Raw genomic sequence first — 27,354 nt, 5'->3', positions numbered from 1 at the left:
GGACATGGGGCAGTGAGCACAGGGGGTGATGGGTGAGTGGGACTGGGTGCGAGTTAGGACACGGGGCAGTGAGCACAGGGGGTGATGGGTGAGTGGGACTAGGTGTGAGTTAGGACACAGGGCAGTGAGTGATGGGTGAGTGGGACTGGGTGTGAGTTAGGACACGGGGCAGTGAGTGATGGGTGAGCGGGACTGGGTGTGAGTTAGGACATGGGGCAGTGAGCACAGGGGGTGATGGGTGAGTGGGACTGGGTGTGAGTTAGGACACGGGGCAGTGAGTGATGGGTGAGTGGGACTGGGTGTGAGTTAGGACATGGGGCAGTGATCACAGGGGGTGATGGGTGAGTGGGACTGGGTGTGAGTTAGGACATGGGGCAGTGAGCACGGGGGTGATGGGTGAGTGGGACGCGGTGCGTGTTAGGACACGGGGCAGTGAGCACAGGGAGTGATGGGTGAGTGGGACTGGGTGTGAGTTAGGACACGGGGCAGTGAGCACAGAGAGTGATGGGTGAGTGGGACTTGGTGTGAGTTAGGACACGGGGCAGGGGGTGATGGGTGAGTGGGACTGGGTGCGAGTTAGGACACGGGGCAGTGAGTGATGGGTGAGTGGGACTGGGTGCGAGTTAGGACACGGGGCAGTGAGCACAGCGGGTGATGGGTGAGTGGGACTTGGTGTGAGTTAGGACACGGGGCAGTGAGCACAGGGGGTGATGGGTGAGTGGGACTTGGTGTGAGTTAGGACACGGGGCAGTGAGTGATGGGTGAGTGGGACTTGGTGCGAGTTAGGACACGGGGCAGTGAGCACAGCGGGTGATGGGTGAGTGGGACTTGGTGTGAGTTAGGACACGGGGCAGTGAGTGATGGGTGAGTGGGACTTGGTGCGAGTTAGGACACGGGGCAGTGAGCACAGGGGGTGATGGGTGAGTGGGACTTGGTGCGAGTTAGGACACAGGGCAGTGAGCACAGCGGGTGATGGGTGAGTGGGACTTGGTGTGAGTTAGGACACAGGGCAGTGAGCACAGCGGGTGATGGGTGAGTGGGATTGGTGCGAGTTAGGACACGGGGCAGTGAGCACAGGGGGTGATGGGTGAGTGGGACTTGGTGTGAGTTAGGACACGGGGCAGTGAGCACAGGGGGTGATGGGTGAGTGGGACAGAGTGTGAATTAGGACACGGGGCAGTGAGCACAGGGGGTGATGGGTGAGTGGGACTTGGTGCGAGTTAGGACACGGGGCAGTGAGTGATGGGTGAGTGGGACATGGTGCGAGTTAGGACACGGGGGCAGCAGAGTTTTGGATGAGCAGAAGATTACGGAGAGTGGAAAGTGGGAGACCAGCCAGGAGAGCGTTGGGATAATCGCTCGCTAGAAGTGTGGGCGAGTTTATCCTGGACCCTTCGAATTATAAATCATAATTATAATCACAAAGGGAGACGAGACTTGGGAAACACCACCAATTCACAACGGGATTGAGTGAAAGCTTCAGTTGGCGGAGATTGGGGGTACAATCCTTACACACACACAAACTAACAGTGGTTATAACCGAGTCCAGGGCAGGCTCAATAAACAGAGCATCACGAGCAAATAGCGGATACTTTACATCAATGTGACACCTCCCGCAGCAACTGACCTTTCTGCACTTTATCACAAAGCAGGTAAACCTCATCTCCTCCGACCACACAACCCGCCGTCTTATCCATTCGGACAATCCGCAAGTTTGATGCATTTGGTGCCTCTGTAACATTTAAAAGACACGTTCAGCACCCTTTGTGCGAAGGGAGAGAGAATGAAAACACACAATTTCATTGACACTTTTTGCTACTGTTGTGACTAATGTTGCAGGTCACCATGTCGCTGGTTAACTCGTTCTCTGCTCTACATGGCACATGTTAAAAAAAAACAAGACTTAAATTTTGGTAGCGCCTATTCCATCCTCACGATGTCCCTACGTGCTTCACAGCCAATGAAGGACGTTTTGAAGTGTTGTAATGTGGGAAACGCGGCAGCAAACGTGCGCACAGCAAGCTCCCACAAACAGCAATGTGATAATGACCAGATCACTTGTTTTTTTAGGTGTTGGTTGAGGAATAAATATTGGCACGGGGATAACTCCCCTATTCTTCCCCGAAATAATGCCATGGGATCATTTAGGTTCACCCGGGAGGGTAGATGGAGCCTCGGTTTAACGTTTCATCCGAAATACGGCACCTCCGACAGTGCAGCACTCCCTCAGTACTGCCCCTCCGACAGTGCGGGGCTCCCTCAGTACTGCCCCTCCGACAGTGCGGCGCTCCCTCAGCACTGCCCCTCCGACAGTGCGGCGCTCCCTCAGCACTGCCCCTCCGACAGTGCGGCGCTCCCTCAGCACTGCCCCTCCGACAGTGCGGCGCTCCCTCAGCACTGCCCCTCCGACAGTGCGGCGCTCCCTCAGCACTGCCCCTCCGACAGTGCGGCGCTCCCTCAGCACTGCCCCTCCGACAGTGCGGCGCTCCCTCAGCACTGCCCCTCCGACAGTGCGGCGCTCCCTCAGCACTGCCCCTCCGACAGTGCGGCGCTCCCTCAGCACTGCCCCTCCGACAGTGCGGCGCTCCCTCAGCACTGCCCCTCCGACAGTGCGGCGCTCCCTCAGCACTGCCCCTCCGACAGTGCGGCGCTCCCTCAGCACTGCCCCTCCGACAGTGCGGCGCTCCCTCAGCACTGCACTGAAGTGTCAGCTTAGATTTTTGTGCTCAAGTCCCTGGAGTGGGACTTGAACCCACAACCTTCTGACTCCGAGACGAGAGTGCTGCCCACTGAGCCACAGCCGATCTCACATCGGTGCCAATTTAAAGGACTAGGAGGGACCAGGTGTGGATATTATTGTCGCAATGTTAATATTGGGGGGGGCCAAGCTGAGGGATTGCTTGTGAGGTACAGCTGGGCTCCTGGGATGCGATCCTCACTCTCCAGAGACGACAAGCGATGGGCCAACTCCTCACATGGACATTGCTGACTCTGTTATTTTCATCAGCAGGTGCCGGCACTGGTAACTGAGTTTCTGGACCCAATTTGGATAGTCTTCCTTTTGCTCTTATAGGCGCTCCCTCCTTAAACACCCATTTTAACCCTTTATTCTCAGAATTCCCCGACTCCAAGAATTAGAAGCAGGAACGACCTCTCTATCCCGCTCCGCCATTCAATGAGATCATGGCTGATCTTTGACCTCAACTCCACTTTCCCGCCCGATCCCCATATCCCTCGATTCCCTTAATATCCAAAAATCTAGCGATCTCAGCCTTGAATATACTCAACGACTGAGCCTCCACAGCCCTCTGGGGCAGAGAATTCCAAAGATTCACCACCCTCTGAGTGAAGAAATTCCTCCTCATCTCAGTCCTAAATGGCCGACCCCTTATCCTGAGACTGTGACCCCTGGTTCTAGACTCCCCAGCCCGGGGGGGAAACATCCTCCCTGCATCTACCCTGTCAAGCCCTGTAAGAATCTTGTATGTTTCAATGAGATCACCTCTCATTCTTCTAAACTCTAGAGAATATCGGCCTAGTCTGCTCAATCTCTCCTCATAGGACAATCCCCCCCATCCCAGGGATCAGTCTGTTCAAATCTCGTCATTTCCTCTCTCTGTCTCTTTCACATTCCCTTACTCCCCATCTCTCTCACATTTCCTAAACCGTCTCTGTAAACTCAGTACTGATGATTTGACCCAACTGATTAATGTTTTTTAGATTTTTATTTAAAAAAAACAATTTCCATCCGCTATTATCAAAATGGGAGGACTGGAAAGTTTTTGAACTTTGCTAACATTTAATGTTACAGTTCGCGTTCCGAGCCTCCCTCACACGCCCCCCAATACACACAAAGTGGAAAGCCCCATTTTTCGAAGAATGTCGAGAATTTCTGCGAAAGATGCAGTTTGCAGCTTCCGTCTGATCCTCTCTCCTCTCTCCCCCCAGAATAGCGGATTCCGATCCAGCGCCTGTCACACAAATTCCTCTCTCGTTACCAGAAAACTCAACATGAGCATCCGTGTCTCTGCTGCTGATTGAGAGCGGGGGGGGGGGGGGGGGGGCGGGGGAAGAGACTTTAATCAAAGCCCCCCTCCCCCCGCTGGGAAACCAACGCGATGGGAATGACGCCGGGTCTCCCCCGCCCCCCGCCCCCCCCTCCCGATATCACTCTCGGTGGAATCCGATGGGGAATAATTTCAGGCGGGATGTGAATCCGGCAGCGCTCCCAATCCCGGGGATTCCCGCTGGACCAGTTGCATTAAAATTAACCCCATTCACTCTGTTACATTTAAAAATGCATTGATTGGAGAGAGAACACTGCCTTTATTTTCCCAAAAGTTAAGAGTTCAATCCAGAGAAGGCTCACTCGGTTGATTCCTGAGATGAAGGGGTTGTCTTAAGAGGAAAGTTTGAGCAGGTTGGGCCTGTACTCATTGGAGTTTAGAAGAATGTGAGGTGATCTTATTAAAACATAAAAGATTCTGAGGGGGTTCGACAGGGTAGATGCAGAGAGGATGTTTCCCCTCGTGGGGGAATCTAGAACTAGGGGACATAGTCTCAGAATAAGGGGCCGCCCATTTAAAACTGACATGAGGAGGAATTTCTTCTCTCAGAGGGTTGTAAATCTGTGGAATTCTCTGCCCCAGAGAGCTGTGGAGGCTGGGACATTGAATATATTTAAGGTGGAGATAGACAAATTTTTGAGCGATAAGGGAGTGAAGGGTTATGGGGAGCGGGCCGGGAAGTGGAGCTGAGTCCATGATCAGATCAGCCATGATCTTATTGAATGGCGGAGCCGGCTCGAGGGGCCGAATGGCCAACTCCTGCTCCTATTTCTTATGTTCTTATGAAAGGCAAAAGCTAAGTTTAGGATCAACATCCTGGCTCGTGTTTGTAATAGAAATTCCAACTGAATATCCTAGAGTGAACGATTACACACGACGTTCAAAATACGGACGGCAGCCTGCGCACCATTCAACACACGTTGCTGATTTTCTTGTGTCAGTCCCTGTGTTATTCTCCGGCTGGGTAGGCCAGTGGCTGCAGTATCACTGATTTCCAGGCTGCACTGGAACAGGAAACTTATTAAATGGGGCATCTCACAGCGCTGCAGACTCTATCAGCAAACACTTCCCAGTCACACACCATCCTGACTTGGAAATATATCGGCCGTTCCTTCATCGTCGCTGGGTCACAATCCTGGAACTCCCTCCCTAACAGCACTGTGGGAGCACCTTCACCACACGGACTGCAGCGGTTCAAGAAGGCGGCTCACCACCACCTTCTCAAGGGGCAATTAGGGATGGGCAATAAATGCCGGCCTTGCCAGCATCCAGAGAACAAATGATAAAGACTTGAGACATTGGGACCAAGTGTGGTGCGCAGCTAAATAAATCTTTATAGAGCCTCACTGTAGCAACAGGAAAGGTCTATTTAACTCTGAGGATAGGAATGTGCCCGAGTTAGACCGGGTAAAATGCTGAAACTTGCAGCAAACTGCCGGCATTCGAAGTTCGGACCCTTTGACCCCGAGTGCGACGTCGGGATTTAGTGCAGGCGCATGGTAACACACAAATGCTGAGGTTGTGAACTGTCGCTCACTGCTCGGACACGGGCTGTGCCCCCCTCCCCCATAGTGTGCCCCCCTCCCCCTCAGTGTGCCCCCCTTCCCCTCAGTGTGCCCCCCTCCCCCTCAGTGTGCCCCCCTTCCCCTCAGTGTGCCCCCCTCCCCCTCAGTGTGCCCCCCTCCCCCTCAGTGTGCCCCCCTCCCCCTCAGTGTGCCCCCCTCCCACAGAGTGTGCCCCCCTTCCCCTCAGTGTGCCCCCCTCCCACAGAGTGTGCCCCCCTCCCCCATAGTGTGCCCCCCCTCCACCATAGTGTGCCCCCCTTCCCCTCAGTGTGCCCCCCTTCCCCTCAGTGTGCCCCCCTTCCCCTCAGTGTGCCCCCCTCCCACAGAGTGTGCCCCCCTCCCCCTCAGTGTGCCCCCCTTCCCCTCAGTGTGCCCCCCTCCCAGAGTGTACCCCCCTCCCACAGAGTGTGCCCCCCTCCCCCATAGTATGCCCCCCTCCCCCTCAGTGTGCCCCCCCACAGAGTGTGCCCCCCTCCCCCATAGTGTGCCCCCCCCACAGAGTGTGCCCCCCTCCCCCATAGTGTGCCCCCCCTCCCCCATAGTGTGCCCCCTTCCCCCTCAGTGTGCCCCCCTCCCCCATAGTGTGCCCCCCTCCCCCATAGTGTGCCCCGCCCTCCCCCATAGTGTGCCCCCCCACAGAGTGTGCCCCCTCCCCCTCAGTGTGCCCCCCTCCCACAGAATGTGCCCCCCCCCCCCCCCCAGACAGTCACTGCTTCGACACAGCCTGCGCCCTCCCCCTCCCCCGGCAATCAGTCCAACGGACTAAACCTGGGCTTTTCCGGGGGAATGCCGCTGTTAAACACCTCATTACAAGTTAGAACCTGTTGGATTGGTATAACTGGGGATTTAACAGTGTGCTGACTGCTAAACAAAGGTTTATGGGCCCTGAAAAACTCATTTTAATTTTGTGGAGTGTCAAATTTCTCTAAGGTGATAAAAATTCAAACTTTTAAAGAAACTTTTCTTTTTGTTTGTGTGTGTGTGATATTTCAGGTTCAGCCTTATCCCCGTGCGAGAGCCTCAATCTGTGTTTTGGTCTCTGCGACATCTTTAAAAAGTTTGGATAAAAGCAGCTTCTCATTTCCTGGTCTGAGAGAATTCTGCAATGCGATTGGCTGCTCAGACAGCTGGTTGCCGTCCACAGCAGCTGGCGCTGGGGATTCCCCACTATACCGCGCTGACATCACAGAGGCAATCTTCTCGCTGCGGAGATCGGAGATCGCCGATCGTGGGGTCTTTGTTTCACTGCTGACCACAAGTTCTGGACCAAATGTATCGAACAAAAACCAAACCCTCTGAAAGAAGCAGATAAACAAAAGCTGAACATTCTCATTCATTGACCGCGTGTGCATTGAGAGAGTTTAACTCACTGCTGTCAAAGATGGGATCGGAAATGACGGGTTCCAGTTTCCGGGTGAAGCGGCAGCTACTGTCAGGCAGGAGGGCCGTGAACATTAGACGCACCACACTCAGATCCATTTCTTTCGCCTGTTGTATTGACGCCTGGTGGATTAATTCCTTTTCCCGCTCTGCAAACAAGTATCGCGATCCTGCGTCATTACCAATCTCGTGCAAGGGGACACAGAGTTACACCACCAGCAACTCAGCCACCAATTTCAGTGATGGGCTACAACAACAACTTGCATTGATACAGCGCCTTCAATGCAGTAAAACGTCCCAAGGCGCTTTCACAGGAGTCATTATCAAACAAACATTTCACACCGAGCCACATAAGGAGATATTCGGGAAGGCGACCAGAAGCTTGGTCTAAGAGGCCAGTTTTAAGGAGCGTCTTCAAGGAGGGGAGAGAGGCGGAGAGGTTTAGGGAGGGAGTTCCAGAGCTTGGGGCCCAGGCAACAGAAGACACGGCCACCGATGGCGGAGCGATGGAAATCGGGGGATGGTCAAGAGGGCAGAATTAGCGAAACGCAAAGATTGCAGAAGTTGCAGGGCTGGAGGAGATTACAGAGTTAGAGAGGGATTTGAAAACAAGGATGAGAAATTTAAATTTGAGGTGCTGCGAAACCAGGAGCCAATAAAAAGACTTGCATTTCTATAGCGCCTTTCACAACCACCAAACGTCCCAATGAAGTACTTTTGTAATATCTAATGGTGGAGCGACAAAATTCTGCATTACACACGAGGCCAGAGTTAGAGCAGGGCAAGTTGTTGTTACTTGAGTCAGGGTCAGTCGTGGCTCAGTGGGCAGCACCCTCGCCTCGGAGTCAGAAGATTGTGGGTTCAAGTCCCACTCCAGAGCTTCGAGCAGAAAAATCTAGGCTGACACTCCCAGTGCAGTGCTGAGGGAGAGCCGCACTGTCGGAGGGGCAGTACTGAGGGAGAGCCGCACTGTCGGAGGGGCAGTACTGAGGGAGCACCGCACTGTCGGAGGGGCAGTACTGAGAGAGCGCCGCACTGTCGGAGGGGCAGTACTGAGGGAGTGCCGCACTGTCGGAGGGGCAGTACTGAGGGAGTGCCGCACTGTCGGAGGGGCAGTACTGAGGGAGAGCCGCACTGTCGGAGGGGCAGTACTGAGGGAGCGCCGCACCGTCGGAGGGGCAGTACTGAGGGAGTGCCGCACTGTCGGAGGGGCAGCACTGAGGGAGCGCCGCACCGTCGGAGGGGCAGTACTGAGGGAGTGCCGCACTGTCGGAGGGGCAGTGCTGAGGGAGAGCCGCACTGTCGGAGGGGCAGTGCTGAGGGAGAGCCGCACTGTCGGAGGGGCAGTACTGAAGGAGCGCCGCACTGTCGGAGGGGCAGTACTGAGGAAGTGCCGCACTGTCGGAGGGGCAGTACTGAGGGAGTGCCGCACTGTCGGAGGTGCCATCTTTCGGATGAGACGTTAAACCGAGGCCCCATCTGCTCTCTCAAGTGGATGTAAAAGATCCCATGGCACTATTTCGAAGAAGAGCAGGGGAATTATCCCTGGTGTTCTGGGGCCAATATTTATCCCTCAACCAAGATCACTAAAACCAGATTATCTGATCATTATCTCATTGCTGTGTGAGAGCAATGTTTCCCACATTACAACAGTGACTATGCTTCACAAAGTACTTCATTGATTGTAAAGCGCTATGAGATGTCCTGGGGTTGTGAAAGGTGCTATATAAATGCAAGTATTTATTTTTTAATTGTACGGGTCACAAATCTCCCTCGGAAATTAAGAGCCAGGTTTTTTCCTCACTCACTGCGTCAAACGCAACATTCTCCTCATCTTCCCCCTCTGGCTATTTGACCAATTATCTTTAAATTCTTCTGCTATATTTGAAAATGGAAAATATAGTACATCACTTAGGAGCCAATGGTCTCGTTAGACTCTCTTCCTTCCGACTGCAAGTGAACCTTTATCCAAAGATCAAGTTAACGGGAGATACCACACACGTTAATTGCAACTGACCTGTGAGTTCCCTATGAGTGTAATTCTCGCTGTGTCGATGATTTAATTCTGGGTGTATCACCACTCCATTATTATAACCCAGCACATAAGCCTGACTCATTCTCTGCTCAAGTGTGTTGGCAACGTTCTTCTTGGTCACGTGGAGGATACCGAGGTTTGGAAATCTGGAGGAGGAATAAACACCATTAATTTCCGAGCAATGGCTCTTCACGCAACCAGTTGCTGTTTCGTTGGGCCAGATGCCCGACCTCTGCCCAATAACCATCATCATTTTCAGAGTCCTCAATTCAAGTTCCTCAGAGAATCTACGGCTGTTAGAGCAGAGAAGGTTGAGGAGATTTGATAGCGGTATCGAGAGAAACTGTTCCCATTGGTGGAAGGGTCGGGAACCAGAGGACACAGATTTAAGGCGATTGACAGAAGAACCAAAGTCGATATGAGGGAAAACGTTTTTACGCAGCGAGTGGTTAGGATCTGGAATGCGCTGCCTGAGAGGGTGGTGGAGGCAGACTCAATCGTGGCTTTCAAAAGGGAGTTGGATAAGTCCCTGAAGGAAAAATTCACAGGGCTCCGGGGAAAGGGGACTGATTGGATCGTTCTGTCACGGGCACGATGGGCTCAATGGCCTCCTCCTGTGCTGTGAGATTCTGTGAGCGGGATGAATATGTAGAATAGCCTACCTCGGGAGGATGCTATAAATTTTGAATGGCTGATGGATATACGCGAGACAGGTAGCACTCTAGAATGTACAGGAGAGAAAGTGAGATATGAAGTGTGCGACCATTGAGGCCAGCCCAATGGGATGAAATGGTTTTTTCCAGTCCTGGTGACATGCCATGGCTTACCAAGCTCAAAGCTCGCTCAATTATCCGGAAAAGGCAAGGAGAATGTCTCAGAGTTTAGCCTGAAGTTAGACCTGGGGTGTTTGGCTCCCCCTGGGGTCAGGATTACTGGGGGTTAGGGAGGCTGTGTATAAGCAAGCATCGAGGGGTATTTTCTTGGCAAGACCATCTCGTTAATGTAACTAAAAAACCTTCAAAGTTCAAACACGCGATGACACTCGCAGTGAGAGAGAATATCTTTAAAGTCGGATTATTTGTTTTGAACATTCTGATGGGGACACGTTCACTTACGTTGAAATCATTTCCTTTGGTCCCAGTTGTACTAAACATATTCCTTTTTCACACTGTTTGCCCACGAGACTGTGGGCATGGAGATGGACGGTCTCTTTGCCAAACGTCACCAACTGAACAACAATCTTCGCTTGCCCGACGTAGTTACATATCTAAACAGAAAGAGAGAATTCTATTACTGAGCAATAACACCATCACATCATCAGGTCCATTTCAGCTCATCCTCTCGGAATACAAGAACCCAAGAGTTGCAAGCAGGAGTCGGCCATTCGGCCCCTTGAGCCTGCTCCGCCATTCAATAAGATCACGGCTGATCTTCGACCTCAACTCCGCTTACCCGCCCGATCCCCATATCCCTCGATTCCCCTAGAATCCAAAATTCTATCGATCTCAGCCTTGAATATACTCAAAGACTGAGCCTCCACAGCCCTCTGAGTGAAGAAATTCCTCCTCATCTCAGTCCTAAATAGCCTAAGTAGCCAAGATACAAAGATGGGAGGAAAAGCAATGTGTGAGGAGCAAACTACAAAAGGACATAGACAGGTTAAGTGAGTGGGCAAAAATTTGGCAGATGGAGTATAATGTTGGAACGTGTGAGGTCATGCACTTTAGCAGAAAAAGTCAAAGAGCAAGTTATTATTTAAATGGAGAAAGATTGCAAAGTGCTTCAGTACAGCGGGACCTGGGGGTACTTGTGCATGAAACACAAAAGGTTAGTATGCAGGTACAGAAAGTGATCAGGAAGGCCAATGGAATCTTGGCCTTTATTGCAAAGGGGATGGAGTATAAAAGCAGGGAAGTCTTGCTACAGTTATACAGAGTATTGGTGAGGCCACACATAGAAACATAGAAAATAGGTGCAGGAGCAGGCCATTCGGCCCTTCGAGCCTACACCGCCATTCAATGAGTTCATGGCTGAACATGCAACTTCAGTACCCCATTCCTGCTTTCTCGCCATACCCCTTGATCCCCCGAGTAGTAAGGACTTCATCTAACTCCTTTTTAATATATTTAGTGAATTGGCCTCAACAACTTCCTGTGGTAGAGAATTCCACAGGTTCACCACTCTCTGGGTGAAGATGTTTCTCCTCATCTCGGTCCTAAATGGCTTACCCCTTATCCTTAGACTGTGACCCCTGGTTCTGGACTTCCCCAACATTGGGAACATTCTTCCTGCATCTAACCTGTCTAAACCCGTCAGAATGTTAAACGTTTCTATGAGATTCCCCCCCTCATTCTTCTGAACTCCAGTGAATACAAGCCCAGTTGATCCAGTCTTTCTTGATATGTCAGTCCCGCCATCCCGGGAATTAGTCTGGTGAACCTTCGCTGCACTCCCTCAATAGCAAGAATGTCCTTCCTCAAGTTAGGAGACCAAAACTGTACACAATACTCCAGGTGTGGCCTCACCAAGGCCCTGTACAACTGTAGTAACACCTCCCTGCCCCTGTACTCAAATCCCCTCGCTATGAAGGGCATCATGCCATTTGCTTTCTTAACCGCCTGCTGTACCTGCATGCCAACTTTCAATGACTGATGTACCATGACATCCAGGTCTCATTGCACCTCCCCTTTTCCTAATCTATCACCATTCAGATAATAGTCTGTCTCTCTGTTTTTACCACCAAAGTGGATAACCTCACATTTATTCACATTATACTTCATTTGTCATGCATTTGCCCACTCACCTAACCTATCCAAGTTACTCTGCAGCCTCATAGCATCCTCCTCGCAGCTCACACTGCCACCCAACTTAGTGTCATCTGCAAATTTGGAGATACTACATTTAATCCCTTCGTCTAAATCATTAATGTACAATGTAAACAGCTGGGGCCCCAGCACAGAACCTTGTGGTACCCCACTAGTCACTGCCTGCCATTCTGAAAAGTCCCCATTTACTCCTACTCTTTGCTTCCTGTCTGACAACCAGTTCTCAATCCATGTCAGCACACTACCCCCAATCCCATGTGCTTTAACTTTGCACATTAATCTCTTGTGTGGGACCTTGTCGAAAGCCTTCTGAAAGTCCAAATATACCACATCAACTGGTTCTCCCTTGTCCACTCTACTGGAAACATCCTCAAAAAATTCCAGAAGATTTGTCAAGCATGATTTCCCTTTCACAAATCCATGCTGACTTGGACCTATCATGTCACCTCTTTCCAAATGCGCTGCTATGACATCCTTAATAATTGATTCCATCATTTTACTCACTACCGATGTCAGGCTGACCGGTCTATAATTCCCTGTTTTCCCTCTCCCTCCTTTTTTAAAAAGTGGGGTTACATTGGCTACCCTCCACTCGATAGGAACTGATCCAGAGTGTATGGAATGTTGGAAAATGACTGTCAATGCACTTGGAATAGTGCGTACAGTTTTGGTTTCCATATTTACGAAAGGATATACTTGCTTTGGAGGCAGTTCAGAGAAGGTTCACTCGGTTGATTCCGGGGATGAGGGGGTTGACTTATGAGGAAAGGTTGAGTAGGTTGGGCCTCTACTCATTGGAGTTCAGAAGAATGAGAGGTGATCTTATCGAAATGTATAAGATTATGAGGGGGCTCGACAAGGTGAATGCAGAGAGGATGTTTCCACTGATGGGGGAGACTAGGACTAGGGGGCATGATCTTAGAATAAGGGGCCGCCTATTTAAAACTGAGATGAGGAGGAATTTTTTCTCTCAGAGGGTTGTAAATCTGTGGAATTTGCTGCCTCAGAGAGCTGTGGAGGCTGGGTCATTGAATAAATTTAAGACAGAAATAGACAGTTTCTTAAACGATAGGGGAATAAGGGGTTATGGGGAGCGGGCAGGGAAGTGGAGCTGAGTTTATGATCGGATCAGCCACGATTGTATTAAATGGCGGAGCAGGCTTGAGGGGCCATATGGCCAACTCCTGCTCCTATTTCTTATGTTGTTATGTTCTTATGTAAATGGCCGAGCCCTTATCCTGAGACTGTGACCCCTGGTTCTAGACTCCCCAGCCCGGGGGAAACATCCTCCCTGCATCTACCCTGCCAAGCCCCCTCACAATCTTGTGTGTTTCAAACCAACCCAACTCCCCATTTGCTTCATAAATAAATCCCCTCAAACGTTTCCCCTAGTAATCTGTTCCCGCAACTGATCACCCTCGGTGTAAGGAAAATATTTCCCGACATCTCTTCACAACCCTGATCCCGAGCTCCCAAACCTGCTGCCCGGGCAGGTCAACAACGATCCAGTTTCCTTAACCCCATTAACTGAAGACAGGAGGCGCCTTCCAGGCCGCGCGATGAAGAATTGATGCAGGGAGGAGGATCACGAAATTTCATCTCTTGTTGCATTCTTCTTTTCTGAGCACTATTCCACTTTAACTCACAGGAAAATAATGCTTCCTCCATTATTATGCTACTTGCACTATTGCTGAGAATCGCACGTGGAAACAGGGTCTCGGGAATTCTGCACATCTGATGTGCAGCCTGCACCATTATCTGTCCGTTAAGGTCTTTGGGCGTCAAATTCGCCTTTCACAACAGAGACCTGCTTTTGACTCCAGAGCCTTGAAAATCTTCCACTCCAGAGACTTGAGCACATAATCCAGGCTCACACTCTCAGTGCAGTACTGAGGGAGCGCCGCACTGTCGGAGGGGCAGTACTGAGGGAGCGCCGCACTGTCGGAGGGGCAGTACTGAGGGAGCGCCGCACTGTCGGAGGGGCAGTACTGAGGGAGCGCCGCACTGTCGGAGGGGCAGTACTGAGGGAGCGCCGCACTGTCGGAGGGGCAGTACTGAGGGAGCGCCGCACTGTCGGAGGGGCAGTACTGAGGGAGTGCCGCACTGTCGGAGGGGCAGTACTGAGGGAGCGGTGCACTGTCGGAAGGGCAGTACTGAGGGAGCGGCGCACTGTCGGAGGGGCAGTACTGAGGGAGCGGCGCACTGTCGGAGGGGCAGTACTGAGGGAGCTTCTGCTGCACTGTCGGAGGGGCAGTACTGAGGGAGCGCCGCACTGTCGGAGGGGCAGTACTGAGGGAGTGCTGTACTGTCGGAGGGGCAGTACTGAGGGAGCTTCTGCTGCACTGTGGGAGGGGCAGTACTGAGGGAGTGCCGCACTGTTGGAGGGGCAGTACTGAGGGAGTGCCGCACTGTCGGAGGGGCAGTACTGAGGGAGCGCCGCACTGTCGGAGGGGCAGTACTGAGGGAGTGCCGCACTGTCGGATGTGCCGTTTTTCCAAGAGACGTTAAACCGAGGCCCCATCAGGTGGATGTGACATTTTCCTAGGCACTATTTCGGAGAAGAGCAAGGGATTTTTCTCGGTGTCCTGGCCAATATTTATCTCTGAAGCAACATCACTAAAACAAATTATCTGGTCATTATCACATTGTTGTTTTTGGGAGCTTGCTGTGCGCAAATTGACTGCCGCGTTTCCTATATCATGAATCGGAAGATAGCTGCAACCGGCAACAAGTCTCACTGCATCAGTCGTCTCACTTCTCAAGGGCATAAATATAGCTGGGATGGGAAAAATAGCTCGAGTGCAGTGAGATTGGTCGAGCATGTTTTTGTACCTGACCCACGGGAAGGGCTCAATGCTCTCACTGGTGCCCAAAGTGGAGCGACTCATTGCCCGTCTTATACCTCTTAGTGTGCACAAAATGCACAATTAGAAAATACTGCAGCATCTTTACTCCATCACCAAAGTAGGCTCAATGAGCAAGCAGCTGGTTAACTGATGAGAGAAACTGCCCACCATCCATTTCACACTCGCTCACACCTTGCTCACAACTCGCTCACAACTCGTTCACACCTTGCTCACACCTCGCTCACACCTTGCTCACAACTCGTTCACAACTCGCTCACACCTCGTTCACACCTTGCTCACAACTCGTTCACACCTTGCTCACAACTCGCTCACAACTCGCTCACACCTCGCTCACACCTTGCTCACAACTCGTTCACAACTCGCTCACAACTCGCTCACAACTTGCTCACAACTCGTTCACAACTCGCTCACAACTCGTTCACACCTCGCTCACACCTTGCTCACAACTCGCTCACAACTCGCTCACACCTCGTTCACACCTCGCTCACACCTTGCTCACAACTCGTTCACAACTCGTTCACACCTCGCTCACACCTCGCTCACAACTCGTTCACACCTCGTTCACAACTCGCTCACAACTCGTTCACACCTCGCTCACAACTCGTTCACACCTCGCTCACACCTCGCTCACAACTCGTTCACACCTCGCTCACACCTTGCTCACAACTCGTTCACACCTCGCTCACAACTCGTTCACAACTCGCTCACAACTCGCTCACACCTTGCTCACAACTCGTTCACACCTCGTTCACACCTCGTTCACACCTCGCTCACACCTTGCTCACAACTCGCTCACACCTTGCTCACAACTCGTTCACACCTCGCTCACACCTTGCTCACAACTCGTTCACACCTCGCTCACACCTTGCTCACAACTCGTTCACACCTCGCTCACAACTCGCTCACACCTTGCTCACAACTCGTTCACACCTCGCTCACAACTCGTTCACACCTCGTTCACACCTTGCTCACAACTCGCTCACACCTCGTTCACACCTCGCTCACAACTCGTTCACACCTCGTTCACACCTCGCTCACACCTTGCTCACAACTCGTTCACACCTCGCTCACACCTTGCTCACAACTCGTTCACACCTCGCTCACAACTCGTTCACACCTCGCTCACACCTCGCTCACACCTCGCTCACACCTTGCTCACAACTCGTTCACACCTCGCTCACACCTCGCTCACACCTTGCTCACAACTCGTTCACACCTCGCTCACAACTCGCTCACACCTCGCTCACAACTCGCTCACACCTCGTTCACAACTCGTTCACACCTCGCTCACACCTTGCTCACAACTCGTTCACACCTCGCTCACAACTCGTTCACAACTCGTTCACACCTCGCTCACACCTTGCTCACAACTCGTTCACACCTCGTTCACACCTCGTTCACACCTCGCTCACACCTTGCTCACAACTCGTTCACACCTCGCTCACAACTCGTTCACACCTCGCTCACACCTTGCTCACAACTCGTTCACACCTCGCTCACAACTCGTTCACACCTTGCTCACAACTCGCTCACAACTCGTTCACAACTCGTTCACACCTCGTTCACACCTCGCTCACAACTCGTTCACAACTCGTTCACACCTCGTTCACACCTCGCTCACACCTTGCTCACAACTCGTTCACACCTTGCTCACAACTCGTTCACACCTCGTTCACACCTCGCTCACAACTCGTTCACACCTCGCTCACACCTCGCTCACACCTTGCTCACAACTCGTTCACACCTCGCTCACACCTCGCTCACACCTTGCTCACAACTCGTTCACACCTCGCTCACACCTCGTTCACACCTCGCTCACACCTCGTTCACACCTCGCTCACACCTCGCTCACACCTCGCTCACACCTCGCTCACAACTCGCTCACACCTCGTTCACACCTCGTTCACACCTCGCTCACAACTCGTTCACACCTCGTTCACACCTCGCTCACAACTCGTTCACACCTCGCTCACACCTTGCTCACAACTCGTTCACACCTCGCTCACAACTCGTTCACACCTCGTTCACACCTCGCTCACAACTCGTTCACACCTCGCTCACACCTTGCTCACAACTCGTTCACACCTCGCTCACACCTCGCTCACACCTTGCTCACACCTCGTTCACACCTCGCTCACACCTCGTTCACACCTCGCTCACACCTCGCTCACAACTCGTTCACACCTCGCTCACACCTCGCTCACACCTCGCTCACAACTCGTTCACACCTCGCTCACACCTCGTTCACACCTCGTTCACACCTTGCTCACAACTCGTTCACACCTCGCTCACACCTTGCTCACAACTCGTTCACAACTCGCTCACAACTCGCTCACACCTCGTTCACACCTCGTTCACACCTCGCTCACACCTTGCTCACAACTCGTTCACACCTCGCTCACACCTCGTTCACACCTCGCTCACACCTTGCTCACAACTCGTTCACACCTCGTTCACACCTTGCTCACAACTCGTTCACACCTCGTTCACACCTTGCTCACACCTCGTTCACACCTTGCTCACAACTCGTTCACACCTCGCTCACACCTTGCTCACAACTCGCTCACACCTCGCTCACACCTTGCTCGCTGGCTTTTTGTCTTTGACCAGCGGGCAGTCAGGCAGTCGCTATACTCGACAACAGCAACACGCATGGTTTGCAAACCCCGCTTTTCTGACCATCATCGTACAGACTCAGAGACAAACAGGAAGACCTTTCAACGACCAGAAGGCCGCTCACTAACAACCTGCCTTTATATAGCGCCTTTCGCGCAGTAAAACGTCCCAAGGTGCTTCACAGGTGCGATTATCACACTAAGTTTAACACCGAGCCACATAAAGGAGATATTAGGTCAGGTGACCAGGTGCTTTGTCAAAGAGGTCGGTTTTAAGGGGCGTCTTAAAGGACAGAGAGGTGGTGAGGTTCAGGGAGGGAGATCCAGAGCTTGGGGCCGAGCTGAAGGCACTGCCGCTGATGGTGGAGCGATTGAAATCGGGGATGGTCAGGAGGGCAGAATTGGAGAAGCAGAAATAGAGAGTAAAGCTCCCTTTACAGACTAACCAATGGGCCTTATCTTCATCCTCAGTCACACTGCAGCACCATTTATTTCCCAGCTTTGATCAGTCTTGTGGTTTCTCCGAGTGCAATTGTGTCTTTACTACAACGAGTGGTTCGTTCAGCTCTGCACGAGTTCATTTCGCACAAGAACCTTGCAGCCCCGAGCGACAGCGATTCTTCAAGCAGTGACCGATGCTGCTGGGGGGGTTTAGAATGGACCGCTTGTCTTCTGCCGCCTAAAATCACTCACAGACATCACCATGAAAAAACACAGTAGCTTCACCTGCAGCGCAGCCAATCACAAACAGGTATTTGCCCACAACACAGAGCGCCTTTCTGTAATGATAAGCGTGTAATGTCCCCGCTAATTGTTGTTTGGTACGAGAGACATTCAGATGTTCACCTCTCCGCGGTTTGTCCCCGTGAGTGTCCTGCGCGGAACCACCAGTCCGCTGAGCGGGTACCACAATCACTACCCCCATTATCCCGGCATGTTCATTGGGAGATTCCACCCCCAGTCATGGGGGGAGTCCAGAACAAGGGCGCGCCACCCTAAAATTAGAGCCAGGCTGTTCAAGGGTGATGTCAGGCAGCACTTCTTCACACAAAGGGTGCTGGGAATCTGGGACTCTCTCCCCCAAAAAGCTGCTGAGGCTGGGGGGGGGGGTTAATTGCAAATTTCAAATCTGAGATTTGTGTTGGATAGGGGTATTGGGGGTTACAGAACCAAGGCGGGTCAATGGGGTTAAGATACAGATCAGCCATGATCTCACTGAACAGGCTCGCGGGGCTGAACGGCCTCCTTCCGCTCCGAATATTTCAAACAATTCATCATCATTCAGTTGCCATTCATTTGTTGCTTTGATACCAACAGGATATTTAAGCCAATCAGATGCAGGTAATGTGATATATAATGTGCCAGTATGATACTGAGAAAGGAATGATAATGTGCACTCGGTGCAAGATCTAATGATGTCGTTTCAATTAATTGAAATGTCACCAAGTGTTTTTCTGTGTATGCTAATGAACTAGCTGCAGTGTTACTTCATTCAAAGGTTTACAACCCATTTGTACTGATGTCAGCAAACAGTTCCCATCTGCTCTGGATGTTCATTTGGAAAATTACAACAACTTGTATTTATATACCGCCCTCAACGTAGTAAAACATCCCACGGTGCTTCACAGGAGTATTATAAGACAAGCATGGTGCCCCGACCTGCCACCGAAGTGGCCATGGACAGTGTGGTGGCGTACCACGGCAAGGTACAGAGCGAGCTGGTGCAGGAGAGCAACGGCAGCGAAGAGTGACGTCACCAATGTCCAGGTCGGTGATTGGAGCGTGGGCAGGTACAGCAGGAGCGGAGAGGTCGGGGCGAAGGAGCGGTGAGAGATTGTAGAGGGACGTGATCGGGGGCCCAGGAGAGACGCGAGTTCGGGGCCCAGGAGAGGCGAGGGCCCAGGGGCAGCACGGACCCAGCCCACACTGCGATATGTGAGCGCACTAGGTCCGTGCAGCAGAGCTGGTCTCCAGTTGTCCTGGTTAACCCTTGCCACTGGACCAAGACCTCGCTCTGTCAAGCCCGTGTGGTGGCTGGTGTGCAACAGTCACCCCACGTTAAAATAATCCACCCACAGGTATCTTCCACCCTTCAGGATGTAGTTCGGGATCCGGAATATTAGGTCCTTCATTGAAACACCTGGGAACACATGCCTTTTTGGCGTGGAAGCAAGTCATCCTCGCTTCAAGAGACTGCCTATGATGATGATGATGATAATAAGACAAGAAAAAATACAGTTAACACAAAAAGAAATTACAGGTGGTGACCAAAAGCGTCTCAGAAGGAGGATAGAGAGGCGGAGAGGTTTAGGGAGGGAGTTCCAGAGCTTGGGGCCCAGGCAGCTGAAGGCATAGAGAGTGGTGAACCTGTGGAATTCTCTTCCACAGAAAGTTGTTGAGGCCAATTCACTAAATATATTCAAAAAGGAGTTAGATGAGGTCCTTACTACTAGGGGGATCAAGGGGTATGGCGAGAAAGCAGGAATGGGGTACTGAAGTTGAATGTTCAGCCATGAACTCATTGAATGGCGGTGCAGGCTAGAAGGGCCGAATGGCCTACTCCTGCACCTATTTTCTATGTTTCTATCAGGGATGGTCAGGAGGACAGAATTAGAGGAGCGCAGACATCTCGGGGGGTTGTGGGGCTGGAGGAGATTACAGAGATAGAGAGGGGCGAAGGGCCATGGAGGGATTTGAAAACAAGGATGAGAATTTGTTGCTGGCCGGGAGCCAATGTAGGTCAGCAAGTACAGGGGGTGATGGGTGAATAAATGTGTCAGTACCGTGTGGAATGCTAACACTGACACAGACTGGTTCAGCCGAATGGCCAGCCCCCAAGTTGCAATGTGTGTGTGAAGTGGATTCCAGCAAGTTTACGATACTGCTTGGGACGGAGATTATACACTCGGGAGAGGGAAGTCACGCGCACGGGTCGAGCCAGAGTGAAGGAGCTGAATTACTATGTGATGAGTCACCGTCTCTCTCCTGCTAATGTTTCAGCTCATTTGCATAGTCAGACTCGGTAACATCCTTCATCGCATGGAAACATCACGTGGTTCCCATTTCTCTTATTCAGCAGGTGAAGACTTTGGAAAATTTTTGCAAAGGTGCTATGAAATGTTCCCGCTAAGGAGTGCGTGCAGAACAAAGCACAGCTTACAGGGGGCGCTGGTGCAATGATGGAAAGTCTTTATATTTATGATTCAATGGTGCTACATGCTATTGCACAGCCAGCCACCAGGAGGAGGGCTAGAGTCAGGTTGAGGATTTCCATCTCGTCCACACTTGGGAAAACCCCGACAGAAACTTGCATTTATATAGCGCCTTTAAACACAGAAACATAGACAATAGGTGCAGGAGTAGGCCATTCGGCCCTTCGAGCTTGCACCACCATTCAATATGATCATGGCTGATCATGCAACTTCAGTACCCCTTTCCTGCTTTCTCTCCATACTTCTTGATCCCTTTAGCCGTAAGGGCCATATCTAACTCCCTTTTGAATATATCTAATGAACTGGCATCAACAACTCTCTGCGTCAGGGAATTCCACAGGTTCACAACTCTCTGAGTGAAGAAGTTTCTCCTCATCTCAGTCCTAAATGGCTTACCCCTTATCCCTAGACTGTGACCCCTGGTTCTGGACTTCCCAAACATCGGGAACATTCTTCCTGCATCTAACGTTGTCAGTCCCGTCAGAATTTTATATGTTTCTATGAGATCCCCTCATATTCTTCTAAATTCCAGTGAATATAAGCCTAGTCGATCCAGTCTTTCTACATATGTCAGTCCTGTCATCCCGGGAATCAGTCTGGTGAACCTTCGCTGCACTCCCTCAATAGCAAGAACGTCCTTCCTCAGATTAGAAGACCAAAACTGAACACAATATTCAAGGTGAGGCCTCACCAAGGCCCTGTACAACTGCAGTAAGACCTCCCTGCTCCTATACTCAAATCCTCTCGCTATGAAGGCCAACATACCATTTGCCTTCTTCACCACCTGCTGTACCTGCATGCCAACTTTCAATGACTGATGAACCATGACACCCAGGTCTTGTTGCACCTCCCCTTTTCCTAATCTGCTGCTATTCAGATAATATTCTGTCTTCGCGTTTTTGCCCCCAAAGTGGATAACCTCACATTTATCCACATTATATTGCATCTGCCATGCATTTGCCCACTCACCTAACCTGTCCAAGTCACCCTGCAGCCTCTTAGCTTCCCCCTCACAGCTCACACCGCCACCCAGTTTAGTAAAATCCACATAGTAAAAGGAGTTATTAGGGCAGGTGACCAAGATCCTGGTCAAAAAGGAGCGTCTTAAAAGAGGAAGGAGAGGCGGAGAGGTTTAGGGAGGGAGTTCCAGAGCTTGGGGCCCAGGCAGCTGAAGGCACGGCCACCGATGGTTAAACAAGCTTTATCCAGCAGTGATTATTTCTACAATCACCTCCTCAGGATACTTTGCTCCATAGCAATAAAAATATTAAAATAATAGTGATTTTCATTACTCGAATTCTCAACTCTAGGAACGGACTGGCAGTTATAGGACTTGCCTACAGTACAGTAGCACAGTGGTTATGTGACTGGACCAGTAATCCAGGGGCCTGGCCCAATGATCCGGAGACACGGGTTCAAATCCCACCACGGCAGCTGGGAATTTAAATTCAGTTCATTAAATAAATCTGGAATAAAAAGCCAGAGTAATGGTGACCATGAAACCACCAGATTGTTGTAAAAACCCACCTGGGTCACTGATGTGGTGGAATTAGTCCAGGTCTCTGGATCATTGGTCCAGTAACATTGCTCTCGTGTCCGTGTCAGCTCAGTGGGAGCACACTCGCAAATTGGCTGCCGTGTTTCCTACACTCCAAAAAGTACTTCAATGGCTGTGAAGCGCTGTGAGACATCCAGTAGTCGTGAAAGGCGCTATATTAATGCAAGTCTTTCTTGCTTTAAGCCCTTTAGGGAAGGGAATCTTTACCCGATCTGGCCTATATGTGACTGTCAGTGAAAGGGCGATTAGGGACGGGCAATAAATGCCGGCCTTGCCAGCGACGCCCACATCCTGTGAATGAATTTTTTTTTAAATCGCAACTTGAGGAACTCTAAAAGTACTTCACAAAAAAGTGGATCAGGTTTTGAAGTGCAGACAATTTGTACATAGCATGGCCCCAGGAGAAAGGAGCAAGCTGCTTGATTAAAGGACTCGAGGAGAGCTCCCAATACAGCCATCCATCCAGTTATGTTCACCGGATGGGATCTCGGTTTAACATCTCATCGGCGCGCGGAATATTGAATCATCATCTACTTTGCCCCAATTAAAGGTCACAGCAGGGTAATTTCAAGTTATTTATGATGCCAGAAAGAGAATTGTTGTGGCCCATTCAGAAACATTTATTACAATTTCACAGAAGGCTGTGTGGAGTCCCACCTATGACACAAGGGGAACTTCAGTTTTCATCACAGATCAGCCGTTAACCTTGGCAACTATTCCTGACTGTGAAAGCTCAGCAGTCACTGAGTCATATGCAGTTCCCTGAAGGCTAACCAAAGATAGATTTGGCCAGTTACTGCCACGTGACTCGTCTATGGAAATACCAGGAAATTTCCCCAGTCACAGCAGCACAATGCCCATACAATAGTGCAAAAATCAACTCTGCCATTATGAATTTCTTACCTCACTAGCTTAAATCATATACAAAAAAAAACGGAAATATTTTTGTGAAGTGGGTAGTGAAAACATGACCAAACCTGATGCCCCAGATCAGATTAGTTGGAATATGGCCCAGCAATATTCACTGCAGCACATGTATCACACAGTTCTCACTATATCACAGAATCAGAGAAAGCACAGCACCATTCAGCCCGCTGCTAGCTCTTTAACTGAAGCAGTTTGCACGCGACCCATTTCCTTGGATCCTCCAACAATGGCCGGAATTTACTGCCGGGGCGACGGTGAACTGTCGGCGCTCAACATCATTCCGCCTCAAACTGACCGCAGCTTCGGGATTGGGCGCCTGTGCAGATCCCGAGGGTGCGGGGTCAGTCCCGGGATGTGCCTTTTCCCCGTGTGACACAGCCCCGCCCTTTGCTTTGCTCTCTCTCACATTTTGAGAGAGTTTGAATTTTAAGAGCTCACTCACTTCCTGGTTCACAGGTCTGTGAGAATTCTGCCTTTTGATTGGCTGCTCACACAGCTTGTTGAAGTCTCCGGGATTGGCACTACACCAATTTCAATGCCGGGCTCCAACAACAATCGGCATTTATATAGCTCATCAATCACGAGAAAGGAAACAGAAAGAAATGAAGATGAACAAGATAAAGGAGACAAACGGAAATCCCGTTGGAGAGAATGAAGCTCGACACAAGCTTGAGGAATAGCACCTCATCTTTTGACTAGATTCTTTACAGCTTTCTGCATTCAACATCGAGTTCAACAATTTCACACCAGAACATATTGATTGGTCAAATCAAATCGCACGGGGTAGCCTTGAGGAGGAATTCATAGAATACATACGGGATTGTTTCTGAGAACAGTATGTTACAGAACCTACAAGGGAGCAAGCTATCTTAGATCTGGTAATGTGTAATGAGATAGGAATAATAAACGATCTCCTAGTAAAAGATCCTCTCAGAATGAGTGATCACAGTATGGTTGAATTTGTAATACAGATTGAGGGTGAGGAATTAGTGTCTCAAACAAGCGTACTATGCTTAAACAAAGGGGACTACAGTGGGATGAGGGCAGAGTTGGCTAAAGTAGACTGGAAACACAGACTAAACGGTGGCACAATTGAGGAACAGTGGAGGACTTTTAAGGAGCTCTTTCATAGTGCTCAACAAAAATATATTCCAGTGAAAAAGAAGGGCGGTAAGAGAAGGGATAACCAGCCGTGGATAACCAAGGAAATAAAGGAGAGTATCAAATTAAAAACCAATGCGTATAAGGTGGCCAAGGTTAGTGGGAAACTAGAAGATTGGGAAAATTTTAAAAGACAGCAAAGAATGACTAAGAAAACAATAAAGAAAGGAAAGATAGATTACGAAAGCAAACTTGCGCAAAACATAAAAACAGATAGTAAAAGCTTTTACCGATATATAAAACGGAAAAGAGTGACTAAAGTAAATGTTAGTCCCTTAGAAGATGAGAAGGGGGATTTAATAATGGGAAATGTGGAATGGCTGAGACCTTAAACAATTATTTTGCTTCGGTCTTCACAGTGGAAGACACAAAAACCATGCCAAAAATGGCTGGTCACGGGAGTGTGGGAAGGGAGGACCTTGAGATAATCACTGTCACTAGGGGGGTAGTGCTGGACAGGCTAATGGGACTCAAGGTAGACAAGTCCCCTGGTCCTGATGAAATGCATCCCAGGATATTAAAAGAGATGGCGGAAGTTATAGCAGATGCATTCGTTATAATCTACCAAAATTCTCTGGACTCTGGGGAGGTACCAGCGGATTGGAAAGCAGCTAATGTAACGCCTCTGTTTAAAAAAGGGGGCAGACAAAAGGCAGGTAACTATAGGCCGGTTATTTTAACATCTGTAGTGGGGAAAATGCTTGAAGCTATCATTAAGGAAGAAATAGCGGGACATCTAGATAGGAATAGTGCAATCAAGCAGACGCAACATGGATTCATGAAGGGGAAATCATGTTTAACTAATTTACTGGAATTCTTTGAGGATATAACGAGCATGGTGGATAGAGGTGTACCGATGGATGTGGTGTATTTAGATTTCCAAAAGGCATTCGATAAGGTGCCACACAAAAGGTTACTGCAGAAGATAAAGGTACGCGGAGTCAGTGGAAATGTATTAGCATGGATCGAGAATTGGCTGGCTAACAGAAAGCAGAGAGTCGGGATAAATGGGTCCTTTTCGGGTTGGAAATCGGTGGTTAGTGGTGTGCCACAGGGATCGGTGCTGGGACCACAACTGTTTACAATATACATAGATGACCTGGAAGAGGGGACAGAGTGTAGTGCAACAAAATTTGCAGATGACACAAAGATTAGTGGGAAAGCGGGTTGTGTAGAGGACACAGAAAGGCTGCAAAGAGATTTAGATAGGTTAAGCGAAGATTTGGCAGATGGAATAATGTTGGAAAATGTGAGGTCATCCACCTTGGGAAAAAAAAACAATAAAATGGAATATTATTTGAATGGGGAGAAATTACAACATGCTGCGGTGCAGAGGGACCTGGGGTCCTTGTGCATGAAACTCTTAATCCCAAAAAGTTAGTTTGCAGGTGTAGCAGGTAATCAGGAAGGCGAATGGAATGTTGGCCTTCATTGCGAGAGGGATGGAGTACAAAAGCAGGGAGGTCCTGCTGCAACTGTACAGGGTATTGGTGAGGCCGCACCTGGAGTACTGCGTGCAATTTTGGTCACCTTACTTAAGGAAGGATATACTAGCTTTTGAGGGGGTACAGAGATGATTCACTAGGCTGATTCTGGAGATGAGGGGGTTACCTTATGGTGATAGATTGAGTAGACTGGGTCTTTACTCGTTGGAGTTCAGAAGGATGAGGGGTGATCTTACAGAAACATTTAAAATAATGAAAGGGATAGACAAGATAGAGGCAGAGAGGTTGTTTTCACTGATCGGGAAGACTAGAACTAGGGGGCACAGCCTCAAAATACGGGGGAGCCAATTTAAAACCGAGTTGAGAAGGAATTTCTTCTCCCAGAGGGTTGTGAATCTGTGGAATTCTCTGCCCAAGGAAGCAGTTGAGGCTAGCTCATTGAATGTATTCAAATCACAGATAGATAGATTTTTAACTAATAAGGGAATTAAGGGTTGTGGGGAGCAGGCGGGTAAGTGGAGCTGAGTCCACGGCCAGATCAGCCATGATCTTGTTGAATGGCGGAGCAGGCTCCAAGGGGCTAGATGGCCTACTCCTGTTCCCAATTCTTATGTTCTAATGTTCTTATGTAACCTCTGCCCATGTATTTTTCTCCAGCTGCCATCTTTTGCTGATGAAGCTGCTTTTCCCGTTGACTTGTCCCATTTCCGTCTCTGTTCACCTGACCCCATCATCCCCATTGTCGCTCGAATCTCTCCTGCCTTCCACCCCATCACAGACCTTCCCTGTTGCTTTTTCCTCCCCTCCCCCTGCCTCTGCACTCGCTTAAAACCCGTTACATCTTTCCCCAGTTCTGACGACGGGTTATCGGCCTGAAACGTTGACTCGGTTTCTCGCTCCAGACGCTGCCTGACCCGCCGAGTATTTCTAGCTGGTGCAGATTTTCAGCATCTGCAGTATTTCGCTTTTGAATCAAAACCCATCAGCCGGAGGTAAACCGATCGGACGGAGCACCTTTGGAACATGTAACTTGCAGCTTACAAAGCACCTCGCTCATGTTCCAACAATGGAGGTGTGTGAAATTAGAAAAGATTTTGTGAACAACTATTTTCAGTGGTCAGTGAGTAAAAAAGGGAGCGGTTAGGAGAAATTATTTTATAGGAAGATAGAAACAGGAGGAGGCCGTTCAGCCCCTCGAGCCTGTTCCACCATTCAATGAGATCACGGCTGATCTGTACCGTAACCCCATCTACTCGCCTTGGTTCCGTAACCCTCAATACCCTTACCCAACAAAAATAAATCAATCTCAGTTTTGTCATTTCCAATTGCCCCCTCCCCCAGCCTCAGCAGCGTTTTGGGGGAGAGAGTTCCAGATTCCCAGCACCCTTTATGTGAAGAAGTGCTCCCTGACATCACCCTGAACGGCCTGGCTCTAATTTTAAGGTGACACCCCCTTGTTCTGGACTCCCCCCCACCAGAGGGAATAGTTTCTCTCGATCGACCCCATCAACTCCTTTAATCATCGTAAACACCTCGATTAGATCGCCCCTTAATCTTCTACACTCGAGGGAACACAGCCCAGTCTGTGCAACCTGCCCTCGGAATTTAACCCTTTAGCCCCTTTTATGTGGAGGGTTGTTAAGATGGGAAGTTCCTTTCAGAAAGAGTGGTGGGAGCAGAATCTATATTGGTCCAGA

The 27,354-nt window shown here is 50.2% G+C and overlaps 1 protein-coding gene across 3 annotated transcripts in view; it reads right to left on the bottom strand.

Annotated features, from left to right (window-relative positions):
• LOC139250922 (nuclear factor NF-kappa-B p105 subunit-like) overlaps positions 1-27,354 on the bottom strand; it is a 136,668-nt gene that overhangs the window by 43,389 nt on the left and 65,925 nt on the right. For 2 of the 3 annotated variants that reach the window (XM_070873142.1, XM_070873143.1), the window contains exons 6-9: positions 10,163-10,314; positions 9,030-9,193; positions 7,003-7,161; positions 1,628-1,732 (exon numbers count right to left, since the gene is read on the bottom strand). In XM_070873142.1, the coding sequence (XP_070729243.1) occupies positions 1,628-1,732; positions 7,003-7,161; positions 9,030-9,193; positions 10,163-10,314 (580 nt within the window). The remainder of the gene's footprint in view (positions 1-1,627; positions 1,733-7,002; positions 7,162-9,029; positions 9,194-10,162; positions 10,315-27,354) is intronic. The other variant, XM_070873144.1, reaches the window with a different exon arrangement.

This window comes from Pristiophorus japonicus, chromosome 2 (assembly GCF_044704955.1).
Source record: "Pristiophorus japonicus isolate sPriJap1 chromosome 2, sPriJap1.hap1, whole genome shotgun sequence".
Classification (NCBI taxonomy): Eukaryota; Metazoa; Chordata; class Chondrichthyes; family Pristiophoridae; genus Pristiophorus; species Pristiophorus japonicus.
Note: the sequence above shows the minus strand (reverse complement) of the source record. Positions and strands in the feature narration are given on the sequence as shown.